Genomic DNA, 26,084 nt, shown 5'->3' on the forward strand with positions numbered 1-26,084 from the left:
ACTCATCTCACTTGCACAAAAACAGATTGAGTATTCCTCAAAATGAATAAAAACAGTGATACGCAAATATTACGCAAACCTGCAATAATTAAACATGTTAAATAACATAAATATACTTCATGGATTTAATCTCACTTTATTAACCAATGTCTTTGCTGTTGACCTTCCCTAATCCAATTCAACCATAGGAATAAGCAAAAATGACTTTAGATAAATATCACATTTGTGTTTAGTTTTTTTGTTTTTATTGCTGAAGTTGGAGTGTTGAACTTACTGATGTCAAAGGGCCTTTACATTTGCCAAAAATAAAACTTTGGGGAGTTTTTGTTATTAAAAAACAAACAAGCAAGCCCAGTCCAGGTGAGAAAAAGTAATGCAAAAGAAATGTAACGCATTACTTTCCATAAAAAGTAACTAAGTATCGCAATTAGTTACTTTTTTAGGAAGTAACGCAATATTGAAACGCATTACTTTTAAAGTAATTTTTTCCAACGCTGGTGCCTTTTGGTTTCACACGCTTTTTTTTTTTAAATAGCTGTCACTGTACAGTATATCTAGTACTCAAGTACTGCATTCCAGTCGAACGTAACCGTGATCTCCAGAAAATTGAGTCTCAAGCACTTCTCTTATGAATAGACGCCGAAGCACTTCCTGAATAACACGTTTATGTGAAGATCCATTAGGTGAACATATTGAAATCCTGAGGAGTGGAATCTGATCATATGCTTCAGCACATTCAGATGGAAGATCCAGACAGATCGAATTACCCAGCATCCCCTCTGACAAGCTTCCCAAAAATGCTTTCAGCAGGATTTGAGCGATCAGGTTATCCTGGATTAGAGCAGATTAGATTTGATTATAGGATCAGAAGAAATTTACTATGGGATTAACGGAGCTGATTATCACACACACACACACACACAATGAAAATAAAACCTGAACACAGATAAACACACGGGCTGTAGGGGGAATGTCTTTGTTTCTGTTTTGAACATGTAGACCTTCAGCACTAACATATTCGCTTAAAAAATATCAAAATCTTTTTAGTTTTTATATTTAAGTTTTAAGATGTTATTAAATGTTTTATTCAGACTAATAAATTATGGAAAATGTAAACAAATGCAAAATGATCTTATGAAACAAGCATTTGGTTTGATGTTTATGTTGTATATCACACACCGTACAAACAGACTAACATCGTTACCAACTAAACATACACACACACACACACACACACACACACACTGATGATGCTGGTAAGGAAACATCCTGAATGTAATACGTGACTCATATGAGAAATCACGATGACTCCTGCATGACTGTCCTCTCTGACATCATGGTTTTCTCTTTCTGTATACGGGTGCATCTCACAAAAACATATCCGAGTCAAATTACACTCGAAAACATTTTTTTCATTTTGCTTTTATTTTTTATTTTTAAGATTTAAAAAAAAAAAAATGAATGAATGAAAGAGTATGCATAAAGAACATTTATGATGTTTTGGAATGACAATATTTAAATATATCTTAATATACATAGTTAGATCAATTATCTTTATTTTTGTTTTACAGAAACCAGGATTTCAGTGAAAAAAAATAAAAATGTCTTAATTCTAAAAATATTACTGTTGAAGCAACAAAAAAACTTGTAACTGACATTAAAATTCTTTTCTCTATTGCTTATTATTAATGGTTTTTGTTAGATTGTCATTACTGTAATTAATATATATATTACAGTAATTTCAGAGAAATTACATTTCCTCTAAAAAAAAAAAAAAAAAAAAAATCTTAATTCTAAAAATATGACTATATGTATATATATATGTGTGTGTGTGTGTGTGTGTGTGTGTGTATATAGTCAAACCAAAAATTATTCAGACATTTTTGATATTTTTGATATTTTTTTACTAGTGTGTGCAGGACACTAAAGTTCATTTATGTAAGTGAGGATAGCAAAATAAAATAAACTGTGACATATTATACCCAAAAATTCTTCATGACCATTTTTTGCTTAAGTGTTATCTGACATAATTAAGATTAATTTTTTCTGACACAGTTTAATTTTAAAAGCTTGTCATATTTTATTACCATTTTTTAAACTATAGTGAATAAACTGTATTAATGAATGAAATGTTCAAAGTATCTGAATACATTTTAGTTTGACTATATATATATATATATATATATATATATATATTATTTACACATTTTTATATCTTTACTTTTTTTTTGCTTTACAGCAACAATAATTTTCAGAGAAAGAAATGTTTAATTTTCATAAATTATTTTAGAATTCTAAAATTCTCACTGTTCAAAAAGTAGAAATATGACCAGACATGTTCTTTCCAGATTTTGTGTGCTTCATTAATTAATTATTACAGAGTATAAAGCATGTTTCTGTATGTTTGTGTGTGTTTAGGTTGGAATGGGTGGAAATCATCGAGCCGCGCACCCGGGAGCGCATGTACGCCAACCTGCTCACGGGCGAGTGTGTTTGGGATGCCCCGGCGGGTGTGCGGATCAAACGCAGTGGACAGGACCAGTGGTGGGAGCTTTTCGACTCCAAAACGTCCCGATTCTACTACTATAATGCTTCTACCCAGCGCACCGTTTGGCACCGCCCACACAGCTGTGACATCATCCCCCTCGCCAAACTACAAACCCTCAAGCAGAACACCAACATGGCTCCGCCCACTGCTACGACGACCAGTGCCTCCGCCGACAGCAGCCCCGCCCGCAGCGCCGTCAGCACCACATCATCACAGGAGCAGGAGGAGAAGACGTCCACCGCCGAGGAGGGAGAGAGGTGAGTTGAAAAATTTAGTTGAAGCGCATTAACAAAAAACTTTTTAAATTGATCAAATACTGTGTTTTTCCTTAATAAAAGGATACAAGGAGAAAATTACAATCAAATTTATTAGAATACAAAAAGTACACTAGGTTTTTAAACATTTCTGCTTCAAACTGCGTTTAATAATTAGGTGATTATTTATAGGCCTATTTTAAAGAGGATCTATTATGTCGATCCTTGGAGGAACTGTGAAAACATCCCAGAATCCCTTTTAATTTCACCCTGAGCATCGCTGAGACCCAGACGACATCGGTGGAAGTCAGATCTCATTTAATTTGACCATGTGAACTTCCACATCCCTGTCCAATAGTGCGACCCATTTCAGTCAGTCTTCAGTCGCTCTTAAAGTCAGACAACTCTTGATTTTATTTGTTTCATTAGATCATCGCTGTAAGTGGTTTTGATAGCTTGACTGGACCAGAAATAAATAGTTTCCTGTCTCGACTACAGTATATGTGACAATTCAATACATGCTGTTTTTGCAGTATATAGTATGTATTTTCTGTAGAGTATGTTGATTTTCTTTATGTTGAGTAGAGCACAAGTGTCTGAAAATTATCATTATTTTCTTCCTGGAGAAGTAACTTTTTTTTTTTTTTTTAGCAATAACACACACTATTGGCCAAAAGTTAGGAATAATTAAGATTTTTAAATGTTTCCGAAAGAAGTCTCTTATGTATGGAAGCCACTAAATAAAAAAATTAAAAAGGTCATTGCGACTTTTTATCTCACAATTCTGACTTTATATCTCATAATTCTGACTTTATAACAAGCAATTCTGACTTTGTAACAAGCTATTCTGACTTCATAACTCAATTCTGACTTTATATTTCGCAATTCTGACTTTATATCTCGCAATTCTGACTTTATATCTCATAATTCTGACTTTATAACAAGCAATTCTGACTTCATAACTCAATTCTGACTTTATATTTCGCAATTCTGACTTTATATCTCGCAATTCTGACTTTATATCTCATAATTCTGACTTTATAACAAGCAATTCTGACTTTGTAACAAGCTATTCTGACTTTATATCTCGCAATTCTGACTTTATATCTCATAATTCTGACTTTATAACTCGCAATTCTGACTTCATAACTCAATTCTGACTTTATATTTCGCAATTCTGACTTTATATCTCAATTCTGACTTTATATTTCGCAATTCTGACTATATCTCACAATTCTGACTTTGTATCTCGCAATTCTGACTTTATATCTCATAATTCTGACTTTATAACAAGCAATTCTGACTTTATAACAAGCAATTCTGACTTTGTATCTCGGAATTCTGACTTTATATCTCATAATTCTGACTTTATAACTCGCAATTCTGACTTCATAACTCAATTCTGACTTTATATCTCGCAATTCTGACTTCATAACTCAATTCTGACTTTATATTTCGCAATTCTGACTATATCTCACAATTTTGACTTTGTATCTCGCAATTCTGACTTTATATCTCATAATTCTGACTTTATAACAAGCAATTCTGACTTTATAACAAGCAATTCTGACTTTGTATCTCGCAATTCTGACTTTATATCTCATAATTCTGACTTTATAACAAGCAATTCTGACTTTATATCTCGCAATTCTGACTTCATAACTCAATTCTGACTTTATAACTCGCAATTCTGACTTTATATCTCATAATTCTGACTTTATAACAAGCAATTCTGACTTTATAACAAGCAATTCTGACTTTATATCTCGCAATTCTGACTTTATATCTCAATTCTGACTTTATAGCACACAATTCTGACTTCATAACTCAATTCTGACTTTATTTCGCAATTCTGACTTTATATCTCGCAATTCTGACTTTATATCTCGCAATTCTGACTTTATATCTCATAATTGTGACTTTATAACAAGCAATTCTGACTTTATAACAAGCAATTCTAACTTTATATCTCGCAATTCTGACTTTATAACAAGCAATTCTGACTTTGTATCTCGCAATTCTGACTTTATATCTCATAATTCTGACTTTATAACAAGCAATTCTGACTTTATATCTCGCAATTCTGACTTCATAACTCAATTCTGACTTTATAACTCGCAATTCTGACTTTATATCTCATAATTCTGACTTTATAACAAGCAATTCTGACTTTATAACAAGCAATTCTGACTTTATATCTCAATTCTGACTTTATATCACACAATTCTGACTTCATAACTCAATTCTGACTTTATTTCGCAATTCTGACTTTATATCTCGCAATTCTGACTTTATATCTCATAATTCTGACTTTATAACAAGCAATTCTGACTTTATAACAAGCAATTCTGACTTTATATCTCAATTCTGACTTTATATCACACAATTCTGACTTCATAACTCAATTCTGACTTTATTTCGCAATTCTGACTTTATATCTCGCAATTCTGACTTTATATCTCATAATTCTGACTTTATAACAAGCAATTCTAACTTTATATCTCGCAATTCTGACTTTATAACAAGCAATTCTGACTTTATATCTCACAATTCTGACTTTATAACTTGCAATTCTGACTTTATAACTCGCATTTCTGACTTTATATCTCGCAATTCCGACTTTATATCACACAATTCTGACTTTATATCTCTTAATTTTGTCTTTGTATTCTGACTTTATAACTCACAATCACAAAAGTCAGAATTGTGAGCTAAAAAGTCGCAATTACCTTTATTTTTCATTTCATGGTGGAAAAAAGCTTCCATACTTATGCTCACTAAGGCTTTTGACCGGTAAATCTTTCAGACCAGACCCATCGTGAGCTCTGAGGTTAATAAACAATGAGATATGCTTCTGTAAAAGCCACAAACACAGTGTGATTTTGCATTTAATTGCTGAAATCTTTCCGGAAACCGAGAGAAGTGGGCCGTCGGTGCTGCGCTCAGCACTCAGCGTGAGCTGGAAGACATTTGCACGGTTAATGCTGGATGGCTTGACGCTTAATAGTAAGAGATATTTACAAATGTGCACATAAAAAAAAATGAATGGAATAAAACTAAAGGTAATATTGAAAAACACAGCTGTAATGCTTCAAGCTGTTTTTTAGATTTAATATTCAAACAGTGTCGGCACTTAAATGATTTCATCCCATGAGGAACGCGGGGATGAGAAAGGGAGGGTCGTGAAATGATTTTGTGTGACAGAGAAGGAGGAGGCTGAGGGAATGAAAGAAGAGAGAGGCATAGAATGTGTAAATTGATTTGAAGGTCGGATATCCATGAATAATTAATATCCAGAGGAAAACACTGCTCACTTTGTAGTGGGTCTCTTGCTTGGAAGAGAGAGACTGAGTGAGAGATAAGTTTCTTGTGTTCGGAGTTTTAATCCGGCTACTAAAGGACACACACACACACACACACACACACACATTTGGCTGTGTAATCCAGTCCGGTCATGGGGAGCCTTTGGAGGGCCGTGGTGGCCAAGTGCTGAATTGATTTTATACACTTCTTTTTCTTGAACGCTCAGAGGCCTTTTCTGTGCGCTTTAAACTCACAGACCTCTTAGATTTAGATTTTTAAAAATGGCCTTTGAAGACTGAAATTTTGTGCTTAATCTAAAGTCAAACATCACTCATAGTTAGTGTTAGTAATTTGAACAAAACTGACATTCTCATTAAAATACTGAAACAACTTTCTTTCAGCTGATATCATCAATCCCTCTTATTAAATAGAGACACTTTGTATCATCCAGTCATTTGCTCATGGATAAAATCCCACTGATTTCATTTTTTTTCTCACTGAATAACCTGTTTCACTTGGAAATTCATCACATTTAAGAAGTAAAATTGTTTGTGATCATTTCAGAACAAGATATTTTAACATATTAGTTTCAATAAACTGACTTTTTGGACAGGAAAGTGAGTTTTGAGATCTGAGCTTAGGAGAATGTCTAAAGAGCAAAATACTTATTTTATTAAAAATAAATGTTCATATTTTTTATTTTATTATATTATTTTTTTAATTATTTTATTTATTTTATTTTATTTTACATGGTCTGACCCCTTAGATAAATAGTAAATATAAAATAAGTAAAATAAAATAAGAACATTTATTTTATTAAAATAATAAATATAAATAATAAAGAAATAGTAAAGAAAATATGATTTATTATAAAATAGTCTTATTTTTCTTTTCCCTTTAATAATAATAATAATAATAATAATAATAATAAATATTTATTAAAGGGAATATATCATGAAATAATAGTTATTGGTAAATAGATAAAATAATACAGATAAATATAAACAGATAATATAAATAGATTTTAGATACAGATAAATAGATAAAATAAAAGTATTTAAATATAAATTACTTGAAATAAAATAAATAATTTACTTTGCTTTTTTATTATATAACCCCTGTAATCAATAGATAATATAAATGGAATTTAGATATAGATAAATAGATTAAATAAAAGTATATTTATTTCATCAAAAATAAATTATTTAAAATAAATTAAATCATTTATTTTATTTTAATTTTCATGATATAACCCCTGTAAGCAATAGTAAAAAAGTCTTATTTTCTCTTGTTCAGATTTAGATGGGGCACTGGCACCAGAGAGAGGATGCTCATCAAGGTGTCGGATCGGGAACCCAGTTTTCTGACGCAGGGAAACGGATATTCCAGTTCTTCCCCACGTTCCAGACGCTCGTCCAGCAACGCTCCATCGGACCCTGAAGCCACACCCCTTTCCCTGTCTGACCGGCCCGCAACGCAATCCCCATTCCTGAAGAGGGCAGAGTTGGGCGGCACTCAGCGGCGCTGCTCGGGTGATTCCCAGCCATCGTCCCCTCGCTATGCGTACGAGCCTCCTTTGTATGAGGAACCGCCCTCGGAATACCAGTCCCCGCCTATTTATGAGGAACCGCCCACTGACATGCACTGCGACCCGGCCTTTTTTGGCTCCGACAGGTCTCCGGCGCGAAAACCAGGTCTTTACCATTCTCCCAAGCAAAGCCCATCTCCTTATGGTCAACTGGTGTTGACAAGACAGCGGAGCTCAACGCCCGAGAAGACGCCCAACCAAGGCGACTATAGCTCAAGTGGGCGGGACTATAGCTCTGCAGGGCGGGACTACAGCTCCAGTGGGCGGGATTATAGCTCGGGCGTGAGGGACTACAGCTCTGCCGGTCGGGATTACAACTCTAGTGGACGGGAGTATAGCGCCGCTGGGCGGGAATATGTAAAGCAGCTAGTTTATGTTGAGCAGTCTGGCTCCTCCCCTCGATTTAGGACGACAGAACGTCTGCTGAGCTACGGGACGACCAGTTCAAATAGCCTATCAGCCGGATTTTCTTATGGCGGCTCCTTTACGCTACAGCACAGTCACGACCTCAATGGTGGCAACCGAAAACGTAAGAACCGGAAGCCTTCTTTGCCGGGAGGAGAGGGGGAAGGCATGGGATCAGGTCTCGGGGCGATGATCACTCAAGCCCGGTTGGCATGGGAGGCTCAGCAGATGTTACATCAGCGAGGGGGTGTGTCCTCCGACCAGGGAGTGAAAGACGGGTATGAAAGTGACGGGGCGACGCCCCTGCCGCTGCCTGGCCCGGTGGTGCGGGCTTTCAGCGAAGACGAGGCGCTGGCGCAGCAGGACAGCCACTGGAAGCGCGCCACCCTGGACAGACTGGCATTTCCTCAGGCGCTTCTAGAAAAAAGTCTGTCCGTGCAAACCAACCTGGCATCACCAGAACCTTACCTCCATCCCTCGCAGGTAATGCATAAAGAACGAACGCCGAACGAACACACAGAGTAGCATAATAACAACTTTGAACACACAAATTTATTTAATATGATAAAAAGCGATGCGTTACCTCACATATGCAAGATCGGAAGAAGTGCAAGCTCTCGTCTGCGGCATAATAAAAGTCCCGCTGCTCTCGAGCCATGTGTCGCACTCGTCTCTCATTAGCAGTCGCTCAAGCGGCCTCGTTCCGCTCCTACGGCTTTCAGCCACACCCTGCTTCATACTACAGTAATGTTAATAAATCTATAATATTAGCTCATCCATGAATATGACTTCTGCCTGAGTCCCGTTGGATTCTTTTCCACCGGCTATAGATGTGAAGACGACACCTCCCATGATTCCGCGAAATCAAGGCGTCATCAAGCCGCGCCTTTGTTTTGAATAAGCGACCTCTAGTGGCGAAAAATTACATATTGTGCCTTTAAGAAATCTTTAATGACAAAATATGACTGGAAAAATAGTAATTCGAGTAATAACTGGATAATATTTTTGGTGGTAATAAAAATAGACCTAAGTGAATACCATTTAAAATGACTCAAAATACATATATAATAACAGTGAGGTAATTTTATGGTTTAATTGAACAACACTGTGAAAATGCATTATGTAATATACATAATATTATAAACAATCAACTTATGTACATTATGTCTTACAACAAATGCTGCAAAGGGCGTCAACGGCCTGGTGATTGTTGTTGTTACACTTTACAGCAGATCAAATCCTTGTTTAATATTGGCCAAACAACATTTAATTCTAATGTCCACTTAATCTTTAATATTTGGCCACTTCTTTATGATAGAAATGCTACAGCCACTATAATTTCTTGAACAAGAATATGTGGACATAAAAACTTGCAAACTCAGAGCGAGGGTTTAAACTTTTATTTTGAAATCACGATGAACAACGGTTTGCTTATTTAGAAACATACTGATGTATTCTCCTGTGTTAGAGTAGGTTTATAAATGATAGCACTATGCTGTGCTATATTATGATTTTTAAATTGTTTTAATATATCATGCAGCCTTAGAAAACGATCTAATAATGTGGTTTAAACCTCCCAGAATGCCCTAGCACTGTATACCAATGTGGCAACCACCTATATACAACCTTCTAGCATTGTAGTGGTAAATTTTTCAAGGGCAAACACATTTTCTACAGGAAAATAGGCTTTAATTTGGTTATTCGTGATAATATAATTCTAAATAATTTTTTATATATATATATATATATATAAATACAGGTGATATTTGCCCTCTTGGATTGTTTTAAAGGGCATTTTTACCTCCATGAGGGCAGATTTTCATCATACATCACAAAGCATGTCGACCACTTATTTTAAAAGCCTTAATTCAGCATTTCCCAAACTGGGGTTTTGCGAGTTAATGAAAAGCTAATAATTAATTAAATAATAATAAAAAAATGCTGGGTTGTTTCAACCCATGTTTGGGTCAAATATGGATAAACCCAACCACTGGGTTTTAAAATTTAATTTAAAAATGAAAAACTAACAGTTGGGTTTGTCAACATTTGACCCAAAAATGACCCAGCATTTTTTAGAGTGTAAAATTAAAATAAATAAATTTTAAATAAAATTAATATTTTATTTGTCATGTGATCATTAACTGACATTACAGAACCATGAACATGCAAATGTGTTGTTAAATTAGTGAAATAATTTAAATCTCTTAAATATTTAAGGTCATAGGGGTTTGACTGTCAAAAAAAGTTTGTGAATCCCTGCTTTAATTAATGGAAATGGTAATTTGGGTGTCAAAACCAATAAGTAGGTAAACCTCAAATAGAATATTGTGAAATTATCCTAGTAGTGAGTAACTGGGGCTTTATTAAACATTAGAAGCAATGCACTTTCTAATTAATAGCATTGAACTCAAATCAAGTTACCTGAGTATGCATCATGATGTTAGAGTGCACTATAGAAAACGTTTTTTGGACACATTGGCGCTTCAGGCCGTTAATGAGTTGGAATCCTCCGATGGCGTTTTGTGGCAGCGTTGAGCTGAACTCTGAGCTCTTTCAGCCCAATATAATGAGCATTTAAATGTCCTGCCACCCTGCTCGAATCAGGCCTGAACCGCTGGTTAAACGCTGCCAGTGGGGTTAATTGGGATGGCTGACCTTTAGACGCCTGTTACCCAACCAGTGATATCTTTGTTCTGGGTATATTGGGCTGTGCGGTTCTCAGAGGCGAAACTGTGCGAGTGTTTCCTTGGAGGGATTTTTTTAGGTTCTGCTCTATTTGCTGATAATAATGGAGACAGACAGCTGGTCCAGTAGGAGACAGTGTCACACAAACTGTCTACATTAATTCTGCTTCCCAAACATTCCCAAATACCATTTGCAGCAATGACATGAAATAAATGCAGCTCAGGGCCGGCTCGAGCTCTCTGGACAGTGTTTAAATCACAATGCTTTTCCATTTTCAGAGATTTATGGGAAGGTTGTCCAGGCGCACAGAAGGCAGATGTGTGTTTGTACAGCAGAACATGCACACGTCTCTTCACACAGACACGCCCTGCTGTAAGAACATGAATATTTCAGCATGTGCAGTTTTAAGAGTCGTTGCGCTTATGTAAAGACATCATGTTAGAGTCCACACCCTCCTTACAAACACACCAGCTCCAGGAGATACACGGACATGTGTGATACATCTAACACACTTCCTCGTGTTCATGTGTCTGGGTCACATTTCACACATATAACAAATTATATTTTGCATAAGGAAATCAAAGCTTGTTTTATGACCATTGAGATTTTTATTTTCAGACACATTTTTACCCCTGAAAGTCTCATTACTTTAATGCAAAAGAAAATATAAATTGATTTAAAAATGTTATATTAAAGTACACACATTTTACTTTCTCATTATTCTTATTTCATTACTGCTTTTTTATTTTTTACATTTTATCTTAAATTACAAACTAGTTTTTAAAAAATTACAATTTATAGTAATTATAATAAAAACTATAGATCTTAAAATATTAGTGCTTTTTGTCTGCATATAATATTTAAATCAGCATAAATTAATTTAACTATTATGAATACTGTGAATTCTGACATACTACTTTTGTCACATACTGTTTTTTGCCTACTATATAGTAGGGAAGTATGCGATTTTGGACACAGCCCACACCAGATGTGACACGATTATGAGACATGACAAAATCAATCAAAAATCACAGCCAATCAGAAAAGCATGTGGGCGGAGTCTCTCTGCAAGTGCACTGCACTCGCAATCAAATGAACAAGTACATAATCAAATTCTTAAATATTACTCCATTTTAACATTACAAATACAATCTTTTTCATAGAATACACTTGTTTGTTCACAGTTTGAGCTTTCTGTTTTCTTTTAATTTATTCTGCTTGCAATCACATCATTCTCTATAGGGCACAGCTGATTGGTTCCTGCTGTATCAGTAGCCAATGAGCTCGCTGCTCAACTTTCAAATACTTGGTCAGCATTTGCTGTAACAGTTGCAGCGCTCTTTCAGAAACCCTCCACCTTCCCCAGCTCCAACTGTATAGATCTGCTACAGATAATTCATGTATAATATATTGTACAGCAACAGCATGTCTTACTTGCTCACAGCAGCGTGTCACGTATGTATTGGCAGTAGCATGTTCCGTACTTGCTTTGCAGCAGCAGCAGCAGCAGCAGCAGCAATAACAGCTGCAGCAGTAACAGTAGCAGCAATAAACAACAGCAGCAATAACAGTAGCAGCAATAATAGCAGCAGCAGCAGCAGCAATAACAGGAACAGCAGCAATAACAGCAGCAGCAACAACAACAACAACAGCAGCAATAACAGCAGAAGAAATAACAGCAGCAGCAATAACCAGCAACAACAGCAGCAATATCAGGAGCAGCAATATCAGCAGCAGCAATAACAACAGCAGCAGCAACAACAGCAGCAATAACAAACAACAACAGCAGTAGCAGCAGCAATAACAGCAGCAGCAGCAATATCAGCAGCAGCAATAGCCAGCAACAACAGCAGTAGCAGCAGCAATAACAGCAGCAGCAATATCAGCATCAGCAATAACAGCAGCAGCAACAACAGCAGCAGCAACAACAGCAGTAGCAGCAGCAATAACAGCAGCAGCAACAACAGCAGCAGCAACAACAGCAGTAGCAGCAGCAATAACAGCAGCAGCAATATCAGCATCAGCAATAACAGCAGCAGCAACAACAGCAGCAGCAACAACAGCAGTAGCAGCAGCAATAACAGCGGCAGCAATATCAACAGCAGCAATAACAGTAGCAGCAATAACCAGCAACAATAGCAGCAGCAGCAATATCAGGAGCAGCAATATCAGCAGCAGCAACAACAGCAGAAGCAACAACAGCAGCAATAACCAGCAACAACAGCAGTAGCAGCAGCAGCAATAACAGCAGCAGCAATATCAGCAGCAGCAATAACCGTAGCAGCAACAACAGCAGCAGCAGCAATAACAATAACAGTAGCAGCAATAACCAGCAACAATAGCAGCAGCAGCAATATCAGGAGCAGCAATATCAGCAGCAGCAACAACAGCAGCAGCAACAACAGCAGCAATAACCAGCAACAACAGCAGCAGCAATAACAGCAGCAGCAATACCAGCAGCAGCAATAACAGTAGCAGCAATAACCAGCAACAACAGCAGTAGCAGCAGCAGCAATATCAACAGCAGCAATAACAGTAGCAGCAATAACCAGCAACAATAGCAGCAGCAGCAGCAGCAATAACAGCAGCAATAACCAGCAACAACAGCAGTAGCAGCAGCAATAACAGCAGCAGCAATATCAACAGCAGCAATAACAGTAGCAGCAATAACCAGCAACAATAGCAGCAGCAGCAGCAATATCAGGAGCAGCAATATCAGCAGCAGCAGCAACAGCAGCAGCAGCAATAACAGTAGCAGCAACAACAGCAGCAGCAATAACAGCAGCAGCAATATCAGCAGCAGCAATAACAGCAGCAGCAACAACAGCAGCAGCAATAACCAGCAATAACAGCAGCAGCAATATCAGCAGCAGCAATAACAGTAGCAGCAATAACAGTAGCAGCAATAACCAGCAACAATAGCAGCAGCAGCAGCAATATCAGGAGCAGCAATATCAGCAGCAGCAACAGCAGCAGCAGCAATAACAGTAGCAGCAATAACCAACAACAACAGCAGCAGCAACAACAGCAGCAGCAATAGCAGGAACAGCAGCAATAACAACAACAACAACAGCAGCAATAACAGCAGCAACAACAACAGCAGCAGCAATAACCAACAACAACAGCAGCAGCAGAAATAACAGCAGCAACAACAACAACAACAACAGCAGCAATAACAGCAGCAACAACAACAGCTGCTATTATTGCTGCAATAACCAACAACAACAACAGCAGCAGCAATAACAGCAGCAGAAATAACAGCAGCAACAACAACAACAACAGCAGCAATAACCAACAACAACAGCAGCAGCAGCAGCAACAACAGCAGCAGCGTAGCAGATCTAATCTGATCCATTAGAGTTGTCATTAAATATATTTTTTAGCAATTAATATATTTATTTGTCAGTTTATAATTATTTATTATACATTCATTATAATATATAATTTATTTCTTTGGATTTTGGGGTGAAATCCAAGATCTGGAAAGTCCTCTGCAGTTGTCCCCAACACCAAAAAAAAAAAAAAAAAGAATTGACACTGAATAATCATGATGGGGTAATGAGGAGGTTAAGATGAGTGGAGGAATCAGCAGCACCCAGCAGCTCAAATGTGCTCATGAAGCAGCGTGATCCACAGACGCATGAAAGAGAAGATGGAGTGAACTGAAGCAGTTGAGGAGAGGAATTCTGCGTGACTCATTTATTAATCGTGCTGATCAAGAACGCCTGCGGCTACAAAACTTTCACTGAGAAATCAGCTGCCGTTCCTCAAGCTGCCACTCAGAAATAATAAGTGCTAATGCTCAAATATAGAACCGCAGCACAAAATCAACCTTTTTTAATATAGTACCATCAGTATTTGAAATTCACTTTGTAAGAGTCGTATTATTTTGTGGTCCAGCAGCTGAAAATGGTGCGTCTGATCACTTAGTAACAGCACACCTCTCCTGAACAAAACGTGATCAGAGGATCACAAACGCTGCAGGACGATGAACCCACGGTACCTGTTGCCAGCTGTTTAAAATGTGATTCATTATGAAGTGGTCAGCAGTCTCACGGGAGTCATTAGGATGGATGATTTCTCTGCTTGGTCGAGTGAACTGTATTTCTGAGCCCATGAATATGAATCCATTTAGAAAGACCATTGTCCCTCATGTTCTCGTCATCTTTACACACGGCTGAAGTTAAACACCTTCCATGACCTCCACAATCATCAAACCTTCATATCGAATTGTTCTGAATCTCAAAAGATTCATCACAATGCCCAGTTCATGTAAATAAATGATTCACATATCAATTGAATGATTCACTGTTAAAGTAAATGACTCACTGATTCATTTTAACTGATAATTAACTCATAATCAGTATTTGTTCAAACAAGATGCATTTACTCAAGAAGCTAATTATGAATTATTTTTTTGTAATTATTTTTCTATTATTGTTTTTTAACTAGCCCAACAGCCCAAATTTTCTACTTTCTGATCTACTTTAGATGTTTTTCAGATAAATGCTCTAATTAATTGCAGAATTAAAACGTAAAATCTGATAAACACACATTTATAAGGATTTATATTTATAAATTTCCCCTTTTTTTTCCAACTATTTAGAACTTCTTAGCAACGCCCTAGCAACAATCCATCAGTGTTTTCTTCTGAAAATGTAAAAATCTTCTCCATGTTATTAATATTTTGTGAGGTGTTTGTGTTGTTTTGTTTCATGTACCTGCTTGTTTAATTTTGCATGAGGCGTTTCATAACCACTGAAGGTCACAGGAGGAAACCAGTTGAATCATTTGAAATTTCACAATTGTGTAATTGCCTAAAGGAGGTATTTTTGCTATTTTGTTGTTCTCATTATTTTGGGGATTGACTCATTTCCTCTCCGTGCTCCTCTTGACCTGACCCCGAGGCTGAGACGCTGGTTTAATATCTGTGCTTCCTCTTCTCTGAATGCTGCTCTTCAACATCAACATACAATGTTTTCTTTCTTCCCAAGTCGGAAGATCTCGGAGCCTGTTCTCAGTTCGAGGCCAGCCGGAACGCCCGGAACATGATGCCCAGTGCGAGCTGCGGCGTCTTCCCAGAGTTCACGCTCCGCAAACCGTCCTCGGAGACGGACATCGAGAACTGGGCATCCAAACACTTCAACAAGCACACCCAGGTACACACTCATAATCACCAGTGTTTTATGCACAAAAACATGGATTTTAACCCTATAAAGTCCTTTTGTCGTCTAATTGATAGTTTCGACTTTTTAGCAAGGAAAAGGCCTTTTAGTAGCTCTTGCTTTACATGTCTTTTTGCTGTAAATCTTTACTGATTTTGAAACGTATAACTTTGATATTGTGAGTATCAAATATGATCATCAGGCTTTTGAGGAAGGTTTATTTATTCAGCTCTCAATCATTATTGTATTGCATTATATGTTTTAAAACTATACAGAGCTTTGATCATAAAACTAATCATTTAAATATTATCTTACTGAGACATATTATTGGCAGATATTTATATGCATTTTATGTAAGTAGTCTGCTATACTGTTATAAAGATCTCATTGATTTACATTACTTAATTTTTGTCCATATAAATATCACCATTTGCACCAAATTTTTGCTCAGTTTGGGCCTCTGAATTAAATTAAGTTCCTCTTCGTGTATGAGCTCCATATTCTCACTATATCATACTATATGAGCCATAAAAGTTTCAAATATGATACAAAACATATGCAAACTTTTTAAATTATTTTTTCCCAGATTTTGCCAAACTGTTCCATTTAAAAAAATTAGATTTTTCTGACCATTATTTCATGTCAGGTGTGTCACCCCTCCACTTTCATTTAAATGTAACATTCAAAGTATTTTAATGATACTAAAATAGCACTGGCTGTGTAAATTATTTCATTTTTGAGTGAACTTCCTTTAAGTCAAAGTTGTGCTAGTCTTTTCTTCCCTGTTGTGACGTATATGGGTCATTCTACAGAATTGGTTCAAAGTTGGAAACGTCTTGGAAAAAAACGTCTTTTTCCATGAATTTTGTATGTATGCAAATTGTATAATATCCAAGGTACACATTTCTAGTAATTGTGCAGTTAATTCTCATATTGCATTTTCAGAAAGTTTTGGAATATTTTTCCTCTCCCCAAATCTGTCACTACCGAAACACAATAATAAATAATTTAATAAGGTGGGTTATATTGACCTATTAAGATTTTAATTACATCTACCTTGTAAATATATTTTTTGCTATTTTTAAAAAAAGGTTTTCACAGGTAAATTAATTACAATTTTAACAATATTTCAAGTGTAATTCATGAGATTTATTGTATTTTGAATCTAGTCTTTCTTTGTAAAAGGCATAAAGTTTATCATACTGGTTTTAAAGTGTAGGATTCATTAGCTTGAATATACATATACAATGCTATAATAACGTCTTAGTTGATAATTCAATATACTTTATTTTTGACAAAACATCCCATGTTTTGGTCATGACTGCACATTTTCGGTCGTGACAGTAATGTTTTGGTGGCAACTACATCACATTACAGGATTTTAACTCTCATACTAAAACACTAATGATTTGCATAATAAAACACACTAAAATTCTAATGATTTGCATAACTGTACTAAAATTTTATTTCCCCCAAATAAATGATTGTGTGTTCCCTTTTGTCACTACCAAAACAATGATGTCACTACCGAAACATGTGATGAGGTTTCGGTAGTGACAATTTTAGATACTTTTGAGCCTAGCTCAGAGATGAAATTCAACACATGGTTAGCTAGCACAGTTCTGAACTGTTGTACACACAAAAAAATTAAATTTGATCAAATAACCCCCAAAAGACAATGATGTCACAACCGAAACTTCAACACATGTTTCGGTAGTGACAATTTTAGATACTTTTGAGCCTATTTCAGAGATGATAATCAGCACATGGTTAGCTAGTACAGTTCTGAACAGCTGGACACACATAACTAAATTATATGGAATAACAACCAAAAAAAGTTTGCTTAATTGCATAAAAAAGGTGTTTGGTAGTGACGTTCCTTAAAGTTACACACAGATTTTCAGACTTTTGAACACATTTAACTCAAAATGATGGACCTATCTACTGTGAAAGAGAGGCTACGAGAGGGAGGGACACAGGAATATTTCCTGATCAAAAATGTAGAAGTGTGTTAAAATCAGTCTCAGCCAATGGACTAAAACACACTGTTTCGGTAGTGACATGAAAATGCGGGACACATTTTTTTTTTTTTTTTTTACAAAGTTTCATGATTTAAAAATAAATTATACATTTTTTTTTTTTTAAATAAATAAATATATTTTTATAAACAACAATGGAAAAAATTATTTCAATATCATTTTCAAGTTGAAATTTAGGGGTTAGGGTTCGGGACAGCCACCTCCCAATTGAAATTACCCAATAAATGATGATTTTGTAAATATTAAGCTTACTGATATTTTAAATATTATTGTGGGATTCAATAGATAATAGATGGATCTTAGTAAACAACTAAAATTTGTTTTTGGGACAGCATTTTGCACCAATTCTGTAGAATGGACCATATCCAAATGAAACAGCTTCTGGAACAAGAACAAATGTAGGGCGGGGCTTGATTTTGTCTGTGGGGAATTGATTGGATGGTTGTGGTTTGCTATTGGTGGATCTCATGTGAGTGACAGGTTGCCCCGCCCTCGTCATCAGAGAAGAGATGCTGCATGAGGGAGGAGGAGCTATTCTCATTCAGCATTACGAGGAACATGAATTTAACAAAAATAATTATGTGCACGGATAAATATAATACACACTGCAATATTCCATAAAAACAACAATTGTCAATTTTGATTTCATGGAGTTTAACCTCTCCTCTTGTCTTCCAGGGTCTGTTCAGGAGGAAAGTCTCCATCGCCAACATGCTGGCCTGGAGCAGCGAGCCCATCAAGAAGCCCATGATCGTGACTTCTGACCGAACCGTCAAGCGTGAGGCCGTGGAGCTCTTCAAACTGATCCAGACCTTCATGGGCGACCGGCGGGGCAAAGGAGACCCTCTGTCGGTGGCTCTGGAGGTGGCCGTGAGGGGCTGGAGCTGTCAGGGCCTGAGGGACGAGCTTTACATCCAGCTGTGCAGACAAACCACGGAGAACTTCCGCTACGACAGCCTCCAAAGAGGCTGGGAGCTCATGGCCATCTGTCTGGCCTTCTTCCCCCCGACGCCTCGCTTCCACAACTACCTGGAGGGCTACATCTACAGACACATGGACCCGCTGAACGACACCAAGGGTGAGCTTCACATCACATGATAAATCTGGGCTTAAAGGGATAGTTCACCCAAATATGAAAATGTAGTCATCACTTACTCACCCTCAAATTATTCCAAACCTGTATGAGTTTATTTCTTCTGTTGAACACAAAAGAAGATATTTTGAAGAATGTTGGTAACCAGACAGTTGACGGTAGCCACTGACTTCCATAGTATTTTTTTCCCTACTACGGAAGTCAATGGCTACAGTTTGCTACATGTTAAAGTATGAGCTGCAATTTTATGCTGTACGGTCTAGACTGTCCTTAATAAGATACTGAATATCCTAATACAGTTTATACATTATTGTGCATTATATTTGATTTGCAGTTACTGACGTCTGCTTGTGTTTCTCTGTTGCAGGAGTGGCGATAAGCAGCTATGCTAAATACTGTTACCGTAAACTCCAGAAAGCTGCGCTCACCGGAGCCAAGAAGGTTTGTGTCTTTTGAGATGTGCGCTTGAAGTGTTGCCATGTCCACTAATTATAAGCGTTTTTGGGCTTGTGGATTAGTTCACTTTAGAATTAAAATTTCCTGATAATTTACTCACCCCCATGTCAGCCAAGATGTTCATGTCTTTCTTTCTTCAGTGGAAAAGAAATGAAGGTTTTTGAGGAAAACATTCCAGGATTTTTCTCCATATAGTGGACTTCAGTGGGGTTCAAATGTCAGTTTCAGTGCAGCTTCAAAGAGCTCTACATGATCCCAGACGAGGAATAAGAGTCTTATCTAGAGAAACAATCGCTCATTTTCTAAAAAAAAATAAAAAATGATATACTTTTTAACCACAAATACTCATCTTGCACTGCTCTGTGATGCGCCACGCATTACGTAATCATGTTGGAAAGGTCACGTGTGATGTAGGCGGAAGTATCGATCCAGTGTCTACAAAGCGAACGTGCAAAGACTAAGTCAAACGCCCTTTACAAAAAAAGGTGAAACAACAATGTCAGACATTTTGAAGTTGGAGGAGAAAATGAGATGGAGTTTTTCGCTCTACCGCGGTACTTCCATGACCTTTCCAACATGATTACGTAATGCGTGGAGCATCGCAGAGCAGTGCAAGATGAGCATTTGTGCTTAAAAAGTATATTATTTTTATATTTTTTAGAAAATGTCCGATGGTTTATCTAGATAAAACTCTTATTCCTCGTCTGGGATCATGTAGAGCTCTTTGAAGCTGCACTGAAACTGACATTTAAACCCGTTGAACCCCAGTGAAGTCCACCATATGAAGAAAAATCCTGGAATGTTTTCCTCAAAAACCTTCATTTCTTTTCCATTGAAGAAAGAAAGACATGAACATCTTGGATGACGTGGAGGTGAGTAAATAATCGATCTATACAGCAATCGAGTTTATGGAGTTATTAAAGTGAGCAGGTGGGGGTCGCAATATTTCAGTCTTATTTTCAGCATAAAGCATTTCCATTTATTTCGTTTTTTTATGGGCTTGTTCGCTGATTTGCTTACAAGATCTGGAAACACGAATGAGTCAAGGCTTGTACCGCTTTCCCTGTGATTTCTTGCACCGCACATACAGAAGAGATAAATCTTATTCGTTAAAATACGTATTTTTTACATGCAATTTGACAAAATTAGGCAAGTACACTCAAAAAAATCGCTAAATTTCACAAAAAATTACAAAGCAACGGCATATAACACATTGAATAAAACATGAAGTTTTGAGGTAGAAGTACATGTGAAATAGTATTTTCTTGTAAAAGTTGTAATACTTGTAATACTTTCTTGTAAAAATAATTTTTTATTCAAATGCTGAACAGATTTCCATCAGAAATTGCTAGTAAATTTCACAAATACTTTCAAAGAAACTGCAAGTAACATTAAATTGGATGTGCCATTTTGTAATACTATTTTCTACACTCCAATAATCTTTTGTGTTAAAAATAATTTTTTACATTGTATTTTCGATTTTATGTTCAATTAATTGTTTATGATGGTGTTCTGCCTCTCGGTCTGATTCATATTTACTGTGTTTCGGCTGTAATTGTCTCAGACGGTTTTGCACCGTATGTGCTAATTGGCCGTGAAGTGGTGGGAGGTATTTAACGTTTTTTAATTAACATTCAGTTTCCGGAATTTGCCTATTGCCCTGGAGACGTCGCCATGACGACGGGCGGCGTGTCTCAAACAGGCTTGTGATGATTTACGCGCTGACCGCATTGTTGCATGATGGAGTGTCATCGCACCTGCGTGACGGGATCTTCCTGATGCGTTCTTGGGTTTATGTTCCTGCGCGTGAAAGACGCTTGTGTGCGTATGTGTGAAAGTTTTATTTGCGTGATGCCAGTCGCCTGTGGAGATTCCAGTCGGTGAAAACGGCCAGTAAAAGGGAAAAGTGTGTGTTTGCCAGGCACCCAGCAGGGTAAAGCTTGAATTGATGGCTCTGTTCCAAAACCTAGTGTGCTGCCTACATAGGCATCATTTGCATGCTCATAAAGACAGCAGCATATGTTACCTTCTTTTGGCCAGATACTAAGGCAGGGTTCATATCCAGTATGGAAAAATACGGAATTTGATTTTAGTAATTTCCAGGTCTGGATAGGTTTGGAAAAATTAAAACAGAGTATGTAAAAATATTTGTGTTTCCAGACTATTGTCCCCTATTCTGTCTAAAATCGAGAATTTCTAAAAAGTAAATTTAGCATACAAGTGTTTTAATGGCGTTTAAAGCAGGCGGCAAAAGTTTAGTGACCGTTTCAAGATGTGTATTTGTTTATTATGCAAATAAATTATGACAAATAATCTCCTCTGTAAATTTATAGCTATAATATGCTATTATTTTGAAAATAATATTTTCTAAATAAATGTAATCAGTGAGTATTATTTTAAAAGTAGAAATGAATAAATTTATTGTGAAAATGTGAATGTAATCACTATTATTTATTTTATTATTATTTTGACAATATTATTTTAAAATTTACAATATAAATTTTAAGTACTTTTTTGCTAAATAATCAGTAATCAGATTTTTTTTTAAAAACGTATAAAATAATTTTGAAATATTTTGATTTATTTTTTTATTAGTGACAATATTTTAAAACTTAAAATGAATGAATTTAATGAATTTAAAATATTTAAGTATTTTGTATTTAAGTAAATAAATATTTATTTGTTTTTTAAATAAATATTTAAGTATTTATTTATGTATACAGTCAGTGAAAACAGTGAATGTAATCAATATTATTTCATTAATATTTTGACAATATTATTTTAAAACTTATAATATGAATTTAAAAAAAAAATTCTAAATAAATGTAATCAGTGATATTTTAAAAGTTATAAAATGAATTTTAAATATTTTTTCTTAATACACGTAATCAGTGACAATATTATTTAAAAACTTACTAAATGAATTTTAAATATTTTTTTCTAAATAAATGTTATCAGTGACAGTATTATTTTAAAATTTATAATGAATAAATTTAATGAATTTTAAATATTTAAAATGTATGCAGGTGGTGAAAATCAATATTATTTTATAATTTTGACAATATTATTTTAAAACTGATAATATGAATTTAAAACATTTAGAATGTATGCAGGAAGTTTGAAAGCGTATGAATCATAATCCTGTATTTTAGCATTGCAGGTGTAATAAAATGCTGCGCATTGAACTCGTCTGGGTTTGGCACAATATTCTGCCAATTATTTATACATATTCAGAATGTAACATTAGTTTGTTGGACCATCAGATGTTAAATATGGTCTGGAAATGTTTACATCTTTATTATCTCTCTGTCTGCAGGGTTTGAACAAGCCCTCAATAGAGGAGATCGCTCACGCTCGCAACGCCATCTTTAGGCCCTCCATGTTCGGTTCGTCTCTGGAGGAAGTGATGGCGATGCAGAAGGACCGTTACCCTGATCGACAGCTGCCGTGGGTTCAGACGCGTCTCTCAGAGGAAGTGCTCGGCTTGAACGGAGACCAGACTGAGGGCATCTTCAGGTCAGATATGCTCCGTTAATAAAGATTTAATTGCTATATTTAATTGATTCCATGCAGAGGCTGAGTGAGCAAAATATTTTTAGCTTTTTAATCATGTGCAGGAAGCATCAAGCACCAAAGAGTCATTTGTTGTGAATTAGATTCAAATGGTTTAATATAAAAAGTAAAAAACAATAAATATCTAGATAAAAATTATAAAGAAGACGTTTCCATGCACAGGAAAAAATATATTTCATCATATGCACCATTGTTATTAATATTGTGCAAAATTGATTTACATAAACTACCATTCAAAAGTTGCTCAGTAAGAATTTTTCTCTTTTTTTGAAAGGAATTAATACTTCTATTCAGCAAGGACACAAAATGCCATGTGGAGACCATGAATATTTTTGAGTGATGATGCAAACAAATAGTAGAATCAGACTTTTGAATCGATTCATTCAAACAGACAATTTGAACTGATTCAAGTTTTTGAACTGCATTTTTGTTAAATCAGAGACGCTATTAAACATCTCGTTCTTAACGCTCTTATATGTGTGAAATTAACCTAATGACACTCTAGGAAATTTAATTACCAAATAAAAAGTGCATTAAAATGACTGCAGTGTTCACAGTGCCTGCAAAATCATTGCAAATGTATTGTGAATTTTCACCCCTAATTAACCCACATTGACCTGCGGACATCACCACATGAAGGCCATTAACCCACACAGTAGTTACTTGTGAGATAATGTAAAACTGTGTGGTGGCGGTTGTAATTAATAAACCAGTCATTTACTGGACTTCATTACCGACTATCTTTGAAGGTTTTTTGCAGTCGGCAGGTTTCGTTAGGAATAAGCTTTGGCATCAGTTTGGCAACAAACTTTGATTGGAAGCAAAAAAGTATTTGAAATTCGAACAAAAAGACAAAGACTGTGAACTTAACGGCTTCAGTGATAGGAAGAACTACAATCCCATGAAGCATTGAGAACAGCATAATGATGGCGACATTTTATGGATTGAGAAAACATATGCATATATATTCAAATATTTAAGTATTTTGAGAGCGTAGAGAGATCGACTCTATTACATCGTTTGCTGTGCTTCGTTTTGCTTGTTTCGACTCTCAGATTGGTGGTATTTTCTGTACAGCATCATGGGTAATGTAGTTGTTTACCACAAATTCCGGTGCAGGCTGACAGCTTCAGCAGAAGTACATACCATCAGTTTGTGTAGTTTTCAGTCACTATGTCCAAACTGCTGATATTTTGCACGTTACACGTGTGTTTGTGTGTCTCAGGGTGCCTGGAGACATTGATGAAGTAAACGCGCTGAAATTACAGGTGGACCAATGGAAGGTGCCGACCGGCTTGGAGGACCCACATATTCCAGGTGTCCCACAATTCCTTTGTCTAATCTAATATAAGAAATTTAAACGTAAAATGCAGTGGATTCTAGGTAATATTTGCCCAAGTAATATACATAGTATAGCAAATTTCTCACAGACCTCTAGGGCCACGAGTTTCGTTCTGATTGGCCTCCATTAACCATGTCTAATAGGTGCTCAAACTTCAGTGGCCGATTGTGGCCGTGTTTTTCAAGATACGCAAATGTCCTCATAGACACTCATGGCACACTGGAAAAAGACACTGCATGCCAATTTTCAAGTCAATCGGACAAACGGTTGTGTAGTTTTCATGTTTTTTCATGTTATAGCGCCCCAAAGTGGTAAAATCCCACTTTTTTTTTTTACTGTGACCTCAGATTGAGCTCTTACATATGTGTACCAAGTTTGGTGAAAATATCTCATTCCATTAAAGAGTTATAGCCATTTTAGTAAAAGTGGCCCCGCCCACTTCAAACGTTCTGGCGTCCCGTCGCGACCATGAATAGAAATTTCAACTTTTTTCGATAATTATTGGTATTCAGACTCCAGAGAATCTTTCTCCACTGGAAATAATATACCATCCAAGCACCTTTGGCATACTGTGATTTATGATGCACTAATTTTACTCTTACTTACTACACTGAAAACAATCTGGTGTAGGATTTACTTTGAAACAGTTTTCACTCAGAAATTGCTAGTAAATTTCACAAATAATGAAAGAAATGGCAAGTATTACACATTGAATTAAACTTTACATTTTTATGTAGACAGACAAATTAGTATTTTTTTTTTTACAGACTATATAGTAAAAATAGCATTCATGTTGGCCTGTGGCTGAGAAATGAACAGTGTCTAATTCGTTCTCTGATTATTTGTGTTGGTTGTTTTGAGCGGGTATTTCATGATACATTATTGATAAAGATCCTCTGTAGCTGTTTCTGCATGCAAACAGATGTTTGTAAATGGAACAAACAAGTACAAAATATCTTTACATTTTACAAGTTGAGTTACATCAGTGCAACATTTCAAAAGCGTTCTGACCTCACATATTTTAGTAATCATTATAAATTAGGTCTCATTCAAAAGCTTAAACACTCAGAATTCATCCTGAGAAAAACGTTTTGAAATTAGAACTGCATCTCCATGAAAATGGACTTTACTTTAAAACCTTTTAGCGGCTCAATTTTTGTGATATCAAATGATAGACGTCATGTAAATATATGTATTTTGTATAAACTCAAGAATGTTTAGCTCAGTCCATTTCCTTTACACTAAACTTAAAGGTGTCATGAACTGAGAAATCAACTTTTCCTTGAGCTTTTGATAAATAAGAGGTCATCGTACTATAAGAATATCCTGTAAGTTTCAGAACTGAAAACTTCCTTGTTAGTCCAATAAAAGCTTTTATTGACACCAGGCCCAGAGAACAACTCATCCTGGAATGTGCCTATAGATAGATGAAACTCCGCCTCCACAGAAGAAATCAACGCCTACTTCATCATTGCAACATTAGCCCCGCCCACTGGTGTGTTAGTGAGATGAGGAGGAGAGAAGAGCGATACAGGACTAAAATAACATTACCTTTCAAAGGATCCTAATGCTGGAATATGGTTATTTATTTCCAACAATGTGAATGTCTCAGTTGAGCTTTATTTATTTGTAT

The 26,084-nt window shown here is 36.0% G+C and overlaps 1 protein-coding gene across 1 annotated transcript in view; it reads left to right on the plus strand.

Annotated features, from left to right (window-relative positions):
* The window catches only part of arhgap39 (Rho GTPase activating protein 39), a 57,028-nt gene that overhangs the window by 24,734 nt on the left and 6,210 nt on the right, over positions 1-26,084 (plus strand). Inside the window, exons 2-8 of the mRNA XM_051875514.1 lie at positions 2,419-2,805; positions 7,402-8,581; positions 15,778-15,942; positions 18,666-19,065; positions 19,448-19,521; positions 22,853-23,052; positions 24,335-24,426. Coding sequence (XP_051731474.1) covers positions 2,419-2,805; positions 7,402-8,581; positions 15,778-15,942; positions 18,666-19,065; positions 19,448-19,521; positions 22,853-23,052; positions 24,335-24,426 — 2,498 coding nt within the window. The remainder of the gene's footprint in view (positions 1-2,418; positions 2,806-7,401; positions 8,582-15,777; positions 15,943-18,665; positions 19,066-19,447; positions 19,522-22,852; positions 23,053-24,334; positions 24,427-26,084) is intronic.

Source organism: Ctenopharyngodon idella, chromosome 20, assembly GCF_019924925.1.
Source record: "Ctenopharyngodon idella isolate HZGC_01 chromosome 20, HZGC01, whole genome shotgun sequence".
Classification (NCBI taxonomy): domain Eukaryota; kingdom Metazoa; phylum Chordata; class Actinopteri; order Cypriniformes; family Xenocyprididae; genus Ctenopharyngodon; species Ctenopharyngodon idella.